The sequence below is a fragment of the Corticium candelabrum genome, chromosome 4 (genome assembly GCF_963422355.1).
Source record: "Corticium candelabrum chromosome 4, ooCorCand1.1, whole genome shotgun sequence".
Lineage (NCBI taxonomy): Eukaryota > Metazoa > Porifera > Homoscleromorpha > Homosclerophorida > Plakinidae > Corticium > Corticium candelabrum.
This window is the reverse complement of record NC_085088.1, coordinates 5554719-5566393: the sequence shown is the minus strand read 5'-3', so window position 1 is coordinate 5566393 and position 11675 is coordinate 5554719. Positions and strand designations below refer to the sequence as shown.

The 11675-nt window shown below is 45.0% G+C and overlaps 2 protein-coding genes across 2 annotated transcripts; both read left to right on the top strand.

The window, feature by feature from the left end:
- Positions 1-984: 984 nt before the first annotated feature.
- Positions 985-2153, top strand: LOC134178477 (rhodopsin-like). The gene has a single exon (XM_062645354.1). It carries the CDS (start codon positions 985-987, stop codon positions 2080-2082), a length of 1098 nt encoding a protein of 365 aa, XP_062501338.1. The 3' UTR covers positions 2083-2153.
- Positions 2154-8273: 6120 nt separating this feature from the next.
- LOC134178476 (uncharacterized protein K02A2.6-like) lies at positions 8274-9305 on the top strand. Its single transcript, XM_062645353.1, has one exon. It carries the CDS (start codon positions 8274-8276, stop codon positions 9303-9305), a length of 1032 nt encoding a protein of 343 aa, XP_062501337.1.
- The last annotated feature ends 2370 nt before the right edge of the window (positions 9306-11675 follow it).

Genomic DNA, 11675 nt, shown 5'->3' with positions numbered 1-11675 from the left:
AGTAGATTTAGCAGTTAAAATTTTATCAATTGGGTGTGACTCTCATAATCATTTCTAATTATTAATTAAGTTGTTCGCAACATAGCAAGGGGTATCTAGTAGTTGACATTCGCGTTTGGGTCTGCGTCTGAGCATCTGACCGCGAAAGCCTACATGGTGTGACAGCAATAATCGGAAACACGGTGTCACGCAAATTTTTGGACCTGGGTCACGGTGTTTGGTAGTACTCACCAGTGTTGTGGTACTACATCAACGGTACAATGCTACCTAGCCTCGTACCAGACCCCGGCGTTGTCGTGTTGTACGGAATCCGGGCATGACGGCGCAAGAGGGTTTGGTACGAGGCTAGTGAGGGTACCAGAGCCGTGTATAAGGTACAAAACACCAGAGCAGTGTAGTGGATCTCGGCTACTGAAAGGGTGACGAGCAACGATGGTGGAGAGAAATTACTCTAATTAAATTACGAGTGAAGAAGGAAATAATTTGCTGGTAGTCAGATTTCCTTAGTAGCAAAGCGAGTTGCAAAATTTTCGTATCTAGCAGTACAGTGTACTACGTGTCACAGCTAGTCAGTGACAGTACTGTACATACAACTGCATGTACGAATTCGAAATAGTTCACGCTCGTCTATCAAAAAAAAAGAAAAAACTTACAAACTGCGAAAAAGATTTTGCATACCAACAATGGTTACGATGTCGCAACTAAATCTATCTCGCAATTTGTGGCGGCGCCGGGTTTTTTGTTTAGACCTAGACGGTTAGGTTATCTCTAGTTAGTTAGTTAGTTAGTACGCAAAATGCTTGCGCAATCATCAGCACTTGATGGGCTTTCGACTACACGCAGAAGGGAACTTCTTTGTGCGGAAGGAAATGCATCTAGTTTGAAACGCAACGCCTGTTGCTACAAGAATTGATCTGACCGCACCCGTTCTTATCTTTCCTTGAACTAACACTGCTGGGAGGCTCGACATTCCGACAAGACGCCATGAGCAGCGGCACAACAGAGAACGACACAAACCAAGTCCTCAGTCCGTTCCTCCCTCATTTTATTTCTCGCTGGGAATACTACACCTACACGTCATTCGTCTGTGCGATTACCGCCGTCGCCACGACTCTCTGCTTTCTCACTCTGATGGTCGCCTGCCGTTCGCCCAAGACGAGAACCGTCACCAACATGTTTGTCTTCAACCTGGCTGCTGTTTCTCTACTGGGAGGTACGACGGCGTTCGTATTTTCAATCGCTTCCATGATTATTAGCGCCGTCGACTACTCTCCGCCACAGTCTTTCTGTAGAGTGGTGCTCTTCTTCTCTCTCTATCCTCTCTCGGCTGCCATGTGGGGATCGGCAGGCATAGCAATCGATCGCAGTGATGTGATGACGAGACCCTTAAGTAGGAGACTGAATCACAGAAAAGGTAGAGTAATCATAGCCTTGACATGGTTTCTTCCGCTGCTCGTCTGTATACCTGGAGTCGCGGGATGGGGAGATATTGTGTACCAAGCAGAGAATGACACTGGCGAGAAGATACTGTGTTACATCGACCCTGTGCAATCATACAGTTTTGTGGTGTTTTGGGCTGTGCTGGGAATACTCGCTCCTACCGGACTAATCATCTTTTGCTATTGTGTTATTATCTATATTATCAATAGGAAAGCGTTGACGAGACGGGCCCTGATGCACGTTGAACCGATATCTGGCGGCCAGATTGCAAACGCCCACGCCCACGCTCACTTTAACAAGACCGAAGCTCAGGCGTTTAGAATCGCTTTCGTTATTCTGCTGAGCAACGTTGTGTTTACGGCGCCGTTTGTCGTCATTCTGTTGCTGAAGCTCGATGTTTCCAGTGGTGGTGTACAGGTGACTCATATGGTCACAGTCATTTTGCTTGACATTTGCATTGCATTCAACAGTTTTCTCTACACGTTTGGCGTAAGAAGCGTTCGAAACGAGATAGAAATCATGTGCCATTGCAAGGGGAAAGGAATCGAAAGACAACACTTCACTCGATCCTGGACAAAATCAACAACCTTTAGCCAAACACAGTCGATTAGTAGAGAAAGTAGTGAAGTGAATGGAAAATAGAGACGTTCAGTTTGTATTTATATAACAACTGGTAATTGTATGTTTGATAGCTAACAAATAATAAAATTAAAAACAGATGTCTCTAAAATTTTAATTAATAGAGCTGTTACCTTCTAGTGAAGTAATTTATTAATTAATTAAAGTTTTATAATACGCCAGCAATAACAAGGTTATCTCCTTGTGACTGTGATTTCGTGAAACCGTAGAAAGACAGATTTTGACGATGCCATAAAAAATGACAAGTTTGCGAAGAAAATTCTAGAAAACTGCATTTTCATTGTCACTACAATACACCATATTTGCGTGAGTCTTGCAGTATAATGACAGTAGTACGGACAAGATTCATCTCAAGATGTACGTACAGAGTCAGACTGCTGGTGCACGTTTCACCCCTCTAGAGAAACAATCACAAAGAAACTGCATGGTGGCAGAACCGGTCGGGTGGACCCGGATATATAGGGCTCAATACATTTACCGTCCTAGTAGCTTAATAATTATTATTAGTAGTGTTTTGTAAAAGCTAGTTAACAGTTATAAGTTTAATAAAAATCCTGCATGGTCAGAAAGGTTTGTGCGCATAGATAGATGCATATGCCTATTTTGCTTGCATGGAGCTGTACAGAGAGCGTTGACTCTGTCTTGTGTGACATATGCATCTTGCACGTCCCAGCCTAAATTTTGGAAAGACATACTAAAGCATGAATGTCTGTATTTGAGTTTATACAATTAATATTTGGACAAATACAAAAATTTGCTACGCTCAGGTACCCAAGTTTGAAATGGTATCTACATATATTTGCTGCGCCAAAACCTACTCAGTGCTGCGCAGGCTTTAACTTAATTAATGGAACACTCCACTCATACTAGTAAAGCATGTGTGTCCGACTGCCAGTTAACTAAGGTATTGGTAAAGTACCCTAAGTGTGTATGATAGCCGCTGTTTGTATCTCTGAACCAGAGTCACCAGACCTAACTTTGCTTGACCAGTGTAGAAGACAATCTAGAGTCAATTGTTCTTCGCTTTGACTTACACTAGCATACCTCTATGTAGCAGGGAGTAAGAACAGAAATACAGGGGCCGATTCAGGATTTTCGGATGGGGGTTCCGTGACGTCACAAGGGTTAGGATCAGTCACGCTTCCAGATATAAATTAGCTATTTAATCATGTATACCATAGAACGGAAGTATGCGTTAATTAATGAATCTACAGTACCGGACAATTTGAACTGATTTTGCAAGCCTACATGTCTTTCGCTAGACAGGCAAATGTTACTGTTCTTTCTTTTCTTTCGAAAAAAGCTTTCCAGATCGACATACATGGTTTCATGAAATTGTGATGTTGTGACCATCAGATATATTTTCATGAGATGGAAAATAACTACTTTGAAACATTATCATTGCAAGGAAGTAACGAAATGGTGGTGTTCGAGCTGGGCCAATTAAAAAGCCACGGTTTGATTTCAACTAGCACTTTTAGCCTTCAAGTCCCGGAAGAAGTGGGGGCGCGGCTCACGTACAGCCGCATCAGCCACACCTTTTTTCCTGGCTGCAAGCCTGAAATGCCTCGATTTTACAGAAAGAAGCCTTCGCAAGGTTTTTGAATGTCTTGGCAACTTGAAGTCTGAAATGGCTAGTTTCTTTCAAGCGACGACTTTCTAGCTAGGGCAGCCAAACAAGGATATGTCAACTGACGATGTGAAGCCGTTCAGCACGTTCTTCCATGTGCTGAATTGACGTATTGTGTCCGATGTTCGCGTTTAGTAGACTACAAAAAGAGTAGGAGTACCGAACGACTCACTCGTACTGTCCGACTGCTGGTACGCGGTCATCGCCGCGTGATGACGTCACATAAAATCTTAGGGGTTCCATGTAACCCCAGGAACCCCCTCTAGATCCGCCAGTGAAATAGCACTACCCTCTCCTCCGTGCAGCATGCATGGGTGTCGTCAACAGTGCTTACCTTTGTCTTTAATATATGTAGTCAGAGTTTGGCGACGTATAGTTCTAGATATACATACACGTGTATGCCATCTACCGTTTTCTAGAGCGGATACTGCCTCGAACACCTTTGCGTCATTTCCCGTCGGCGCATACAGTACGCGAGAATATCTCCCACCTATCCTCTGAACTATCATAGCTGTCTTATTAATTCTTCATTTAATTGATTAGTGATTACAGCTTAGCAGAAACCTAACATGCCATTTATCGTTAGAGGTCTCGAGCGGTTGTTGCTTCTATTTTCTGCTCCGGAGCATGTAGCAAAGCGAAATAATGAACTGACTGATGTTCGTAGAAAATCTAAGAACGGCGGAAGCATTGGTCTGGCATAACGCGCGTTAAAAGGAGTAATTTTATCACGTGGTTATAATAGTCACACATGAAAGTACAATTTTGAATAACTTTTGCTTTTACACACTTTCGGAACATATTACAGTACATGTTCCAGACGATATTCACTAAAGTTTACAACACAAGCCGTGACGTTCGAGTCCAAAGCGTTCTCTTTCTATTAATTAATTAATGTCTAGACCCTACATATTAAGGGTGATCGATTTAGTTAGCCTCGCTTGTCTAGAGCTGCTCTTAAAATACCTTTTAATTTATCAATCCTCTAAGCGCTCTCATTGTAGAGAAAAGACCTCTTACTGCTTGCATTAATTTGTAGCGGGAAGCACTATGCAGTAAAGCGAGCTATAGCATGGCACCTGCATGCATAGGGGGGAGCAGGAGCGTAACAGGGGTGCCTATCTACATGTAGCGTCAAGCGAATATTTGCAGCCCTTTAGATTACAATGATGAGTGCTGGTTAGAAAGTCCGCCCACGAATTTCGTCCACCTTGGGAACTAGTTGTACGGTATCCGTAGGCGCCTCGCGTTCGTGAGTAACACGTCCAACGGAGTTTTCAGACCGTTTACTGAAACGCCGAGTCCTAGCTAGACAATTCGTATTTGTTGAAACCCTAGCTGTCATGGAAGTAAACATGCAAACTTCCTAGTAGTTTAGATTACGTCTAGAGGCCTGGTATAGGTAGTCGTCGTTTTTGCGATGTGATCAAGACAATTGAAATGTACAGTTTAGGTATGCACTCAGTTCCGTTGTAACGACAGTTGTAACAGACACAGGCGTGTCTGGTTAATTAGATAATACAATTAGGCTTATATATGTGACTAGAACAGTTGTTGATGAATAGTCTTCAGTAGCAGAGTCTAGTGAGCGTAAGCTGGACGTATAATATAGTACTGGTAACATCACATGGTGTCAGGACTCGGATGGAGAAACTACGCGCACCTCAAGCTATTTTTTGAAGCAGCCAATCTCGCACACGAGTGGAGAAAATGGAGGAAGCAATTTGAGATATACTCCCAATGGCTGAACTCTCGAGGAAGGCTAAAGCAACACAAGTCTCAACCCTACTTAACGTGGCAGAAACCGAAGCGCAAAAAATCTATGATGCGTTCGTCTTTACAGCAGGCGACGAAGGACCGGCGGTCGGAGATGTCTTGAACAAATTCGAAGACTACTGCAATCCGCGCAAGAAAGAGGTATTCAAGCGACACCAGTTCTGGAGCCGAGATCAGCATGAATACGAGACGGTAGATCAGTGGCTCACCGAGCTTCGCACAAAGGCGGCCACACGCGGTTTCGGTGACCAGAAGGATGAGCTTATTTGCGACAACATTGTATTCGGAGTCAGAGACAGTCGAGTCAAGGAACGACTTTTAAGAGAAGCAAATCTGACGTTGCAGTCTGCATTGGACATCTGCAGGGCCGCAGAGACAAGCACTTACCAAGTCAAAATGATGACTAAAGACGCCACGCGAGTAGAGAGCAACTCGATGTCAAGAAGTTCGCAACGTACTAGCCGGCCAATACCTGTCCAAGCAGCAGAAAAGCATGGAAGGCAAGAAAGACGGCACCATGCAAGTACTGTGGCGGCTATCACGCGCCTCGACAATGCCGGCATATGGTAAGACTTGTGCTAATTGTCATAAGCGCAATCACTTGTCAAATATTTGCCAGCAGGGAGCCAAATCCGGCTACAAACGGTCAAAAGCGGTCAACAGCTTGAGCGAAGCTGAGGATACCCAAATTGACACTGACGATTCGGATGACAGTTTGCTTATGGGTGTTTTATCCATTGGGAAAGTCGCGGTCAACGACGACTGGACGGAGAAGCTGTCACTAGTGCCGACTACAATGAAATTCAAGTTAGATACCGGAGCCAGGGCAAATGTTCTGCCTTGTCGAAGTTACCAGAGAATCCTACGAACGACAGGCGGCTCAATGGCAATTAAAAACCGCTGACACGAACAAAGATAGTGTTAGTGGGTATAGGCAGTGGCAAGATTTGTCTTAGAAAAATCACTACAATAGAGTGTACTGTCAAGTCACCAAAAATCCAGGCTACAAACTGTCTTTCTTTCTACGCAACAGACGAAGATATCGCTATTCTTGGCAGTCAGTCGTGTCAGGAATTGAACTTAGTGAAAAGGATAGACAGCTTCAAGCCAGCACACGGACAGAAAGAAGCCTCTAGCACAAGCAGCAAGGAGGGTCTGATGAACAGGTACCACGATGTTTTCAAAGGGTTAGGATCCTACGAAAGATCTTACCACATTCAACTGAAGGAAGACGCAGTACCCGTGATACAGTCAGCCAGGAAGTATCCCTTCGCAAAGAGACAGAGACTGGAACAAGCCCTACGTCCATTGCTAAGTCAAGGCGTAATAGCTAGCAGACGTAGAGGGACCGACAGAATGGGTACACAATCTAGTTGTCACAGAAATGAAGAATGGCTCATTAAGGCTGTGTCTAGATCCAAGACCACTTAATAAGGCAATCAAACGTGAGCATCACGCAATCCTCACAGCTGGAGATGTGCAAGCACAACTGGCAGGCAAGAAGATATTTACTGTGGTGGATACGAGAGACGCGTTCTAGCATGTTAAGTTGTCAGAACCATCAAGCTACCTGTGTACCTTTGGCATCCCATGAGGCGGAAGCGTTTTCTACGCATGCCGTTTGGCCTGTCTTCGGCCAGCGAGATATTGCAGCAACGAAATGACGATACGTTTGGGGATATTGACAACGTCCACGTCATCGCAGATGATTTGAGTATTGCAGGAAAAGATGAGCAAGAACACGACACGGCTCTCCTAGCAGTCATGGAGAGGGCAAGAGCCAAGAACGTAAAGTTCAGTCGGGGCAGACTGCGGTACAAGATCAAGCAAGTAAAATATATGGGGCACCTCATTGGAGAAAATGGGCAACAACCAGATCCGGCAAAGGTGGAAGCTATCAACGCCATGCCTATCCCAAAAGATCACAAAGGTATGCAACGACTACTGGGCATGATCAAGTATCTGGCGCCATACATTCCCGGAGAGTCGGATATCACTGCACCTCTAAGAGAGCTGCTCAAGAAAGACGTCATTTGGCAATGGTCAGAGCAGCATAACAAATCACTGGATAAGGTAAAGACAATTCTTACCAATCAGCTTTTACCAGCGTATAATGTGGCTCAGCCGATGAAGATTCAGGCAGACGCATCACAGTCCGGTCTGGGAGCATGCCTCATCCAGAATGACAAGCCTATAGCCTATGCGTCAAGGACTCTAACATCAGCTGAAAGTGCTTATGCACAGATAGAAAAGGAAATGCTTGCTATTACATGTGCTTGTAGGAAATTTCATTTCTACATTTACGGGAAGTTGACTCAGGTAGAATCGGACCACAAGCCCCTGGAGTCAATAATGAAGAAACATCTTGGGTCTGTTCCTCCTCGCCTTCAGCGCATGATGCTGCAGCTGCAACGATATGAGTTGGACGTGCGCTATACATCGGGAAAGGCAATACCAGTAGCAGATGCACTGTCTCGAGCACAACTCCCGACAACTGCAGACGCGGATGACAGGATGAATTCAGACATAGAAGTCATCGTTCACGCAATCACTAGCTCACTTCCAATGAGTGAGACTCGAAGAGATGAACTACAAAGAGCAACAGCTCAAAATAAAAATTTGCAAGCTCTCAGAAACGGTATCTTTTTAGGATGGCCAGATAATATCAAGGCAGTCCCATCCATCTATAGTCAGCCAGTTTTGGACCATCAGAGAAGAGTTGCACGAGGCTGACCAGATGTTATTCAAAACCACAAAAGTTATAATCCCAACCATCTTTCGATCAGAAATGCTCCGGAGAATTCACGAAGGTCATCAAGGGGCAGAGAAATCTAAAGAACGGGCACGAGCAGTAATGTACTGGCCGAACATGAACAACGAGATTGAGGATTACGTCAGCAAGTGCACCACCTGTCTGCGATTTAGGCGGTCGAATACGGAAGAACCACTCAAGCAACACAATCTGCCAGAGAGACCGTGGCAAATGATAGCTGCAGACATTATGACATTCAAACGGCGAAATTATCTCATAGTATTGGACTACTACTCCAAGTACGTGGAGGTACCACTCCTACCTGATAAAACAGCAAAATCAGTCATTGCGGCGCTAAAATCTATATTTGCTCGACACGGTATACCGGACAGACTCATTTGTGACAACATGCCATTTGCCAGCCGTCGGGTACATTTGTTTTCCAAAGAGTGGGGTTTCAAGATAACCACCTCCAGCCCGGAGTATCCCCAGTCCAATGGTTTAACGGAAAGGAATATGCAGACCATAAAGCAGCTCATGCGTAAATGTCACTACGAAGGGTCGGACCCATATTTAGCACTGCTAAATTACCGGAGTACACCAATACCTGAGTTAAAAGCGTCTCCAGCCCAACTTTTTATGGGTCGCAACCTGAAAACAAGACTACCTACTGCGTCGGCACTGTTGCAACCAGGCATTATCACCAACATCTCTAAGAATCTAAGGGCACGACAACATCCTCAAAAGTATTACTACGATAGACAAGAGCAGCCAATCCGTGAGCTGGAAGCAGGAGAGGTAGTTCGTATACAACACGACAAGCGGTGGGAACCCGCTGTGGTACCTCAGAAGCACACTGCACCCAGATCAAACTTTGTCACTCAAAACGGGCGCAGCCTTAGAAGAAATCGCCGACATATTCATCCGACACTGAGATCACCACTCAATAAAAATCAGGAACCAGCTTTGGACGATTATTTACCGAGAGTGAACACAAGCAGCCAAACTGACAAACCGAGACCTTGCGCAATCGACGACAAGGAAAAACAACCAACCCTGGAAACCTAAAAGACCTCCAGCGGGAGAGAAGTTAGAAGGCCAAAGAAACTGAATGAATATGTCTAAGACAATGTTGCTAAAAATTTGAAGGAGGGAGATGTAACAGACACAGGCGTGTCTGGTTAATTAGGTAATACAATTAGGCTTTTATATGTGACTAGAACAGTTGTTGATGAGTAGTCTTCAGTAGCAGAGTCTAGTGAGCGTAAGCTGAACGTATAATATAGTACTGGTAACATTACAAACTGTAGCTAACCAAAGAATCAATTCTACGTGCTATGATACACAACTGCTCGCGACTGTAGACACTCAACTGCACAACTGCAACAACCTGCATCTGAATCCAGCGCTAAAGCTGTGTCTCTAAATATATAGTCTACCCTCGGCATGCCGCAGTCATTATCCGATTGAGTCACATGTGACTGTGATCACAGTCATCCATTGAGTCACAGTCACCATTCGGCAGTTCTAGGAGTCAGTCATCATCCGGTTGAGTCACAGTCATCATACATCCGGCTTCTTCGATTCAGTTATCATCCGACTTCTTCATAGTCATCTTCCGCCACGGGTGCAACTGTCACGAGATATTCGTTCTCTAGCTAAATGCAAATGTACAATAGATGTTCGGGAACAGAGAGTACTTTAGTTTGCATTACGATCGCGAATCCTGTAGCTTGAAAGCAGTCTGGGACGGCGAGGAAAGCACAAGGGTACACAAATCACCGGGGTCCGAAATCACCAGCAGCTTTGCATCATGGCCGGTGATATGTGTAACTTACCCGACATGAGGTCTGGAGCATCGAGTCGACGGTCTGGAATCACGAGCAAAGCACGAAGGTACACAAATCACCGGGTGCACTGATCCCCGTGACAAAGCTACTGTCTGCCCTTTGTTCCGTTTTGCGATTTATTCTTGGAATTCGTTTTGATCTTGCATGCTCTCAAAGCAGAAATGGTTCAGTTGAGCATGAGGACCAACCAGAGCATTCTCAACATCTCGAATGTTGTTAGGGACTCTGTCTTTGCTGATTTTGCACGACAGTCACATCTGCGATGTTGACGATTACATCTCCTCTAGTTGACTCATGCGTGTGTGTCTGCAATGATCAAACAGGCGTGTCCAACTAACCGGTACCAAACGTACTGAATGCACATGCATGTTGTTTACAGCTAGTTCAACAAAGCAGTCATATATTGGTATCAAAACATGTCTGTTCTAGTAGAATTCATGGCGACCAGCAAGACCTCTGAAACACACCTCTTTTAGTTTAGTTACATAGAGACGAGGCTGTGATCTGTTTGACAGTAATGAGAGGATACACTCTACCTAGCCGGTTAGCAAGGGCCGTAAGCCTCCCACCCAAGTCTAGCGTGACTGTGCCCTCTCGACATGTCCCTTTTCGCGATTGCTTCATCACATGCTCCAGCTGTCAGACCCGCGGCAGAAAGGTAGGCTGTCCCGTGTGTGTCCTTGCGCTCAGGCCAACAATATGACATTGTGTTACATTAGTACACACGGTGAAGCTAACGCACGTACTGTACTGAGAGGCGGGTGCAGGATCGTAGATCAAGCGAAAGACACTTTATTACTATATGTGCTCTGCTATATACACTACGATACCGGAAGCACGGGATCACATATCTAATTATAAGCTATTCTTAGGTACACTCTACACTACGTCCCTTTCTTGGGACACATGTCCTCATGTGAGCTAAAGCAAAACAGTACACACTAAACAAAACGAAACGACTAAACAAGAAGCGAACGAAAAGACAGGATGAACAAGCAAACGTCATAAATCTGCAAACAGTTGTGCCGGGATACCAGCAGTACTGCGAGCCAATCAGAGTACGTAACTTAGCTATTTGTGACGAACAAAGATGCTCGTTGACAAACGTAGAAGCACTTGCTTGCCTAAGTGATGAAGAGCTGTTTGGATGATCGAGTACGTCCGAGGCAGGTGAGTCAGTAAGAACGCAAACACGGTCAACATGACCAGTATGGTCGACGGAAGCAGCAGTGCCATCCTGATCAGTAAAAAAGGCGAAATAGAGAGTGTGGCTTTTTGACTTGGACGAGGGCCGCCAAATGTGACAGTGCCATTCTCGTAGCTAATGACGGCGCAGACAATTCGCAAAATGTCGGAACCCAAGAGAACAGGAAATGCATAAAGTCTTGGACTACCGAGAATGAATGAGTAATCCTCTTATCGCCAACAGACAACGTAAATTGTGTTTGACCAACCACATAAATTTGACCACCATCCACCGCAATGAGCGTGCGTGGAACAGCTGACGGCTGTGTGACGTCACGACCGAGACCTTCGACAAGAATATGAGAAACAAGCGAGGCAGCGAAGTACAGTTCCGTCAACATTG

Excerpts from the sequence above, each read along its gene's own strand:
- LOC134178476 (XM_062645353.1), top strand. The coding sequence starts at position 8,274 with ATGCTCCGGAGAATTCACGAAGGTCATCAAGGGGCAGAGAAATCTAAA.
- LOC134178477 (XM_062645354.1), top strand. The coding sequence starts at position 985 with ATGAGCAGCGGCACAACAGAGAACGACACAAACCAAGTCCTCAGTCCG.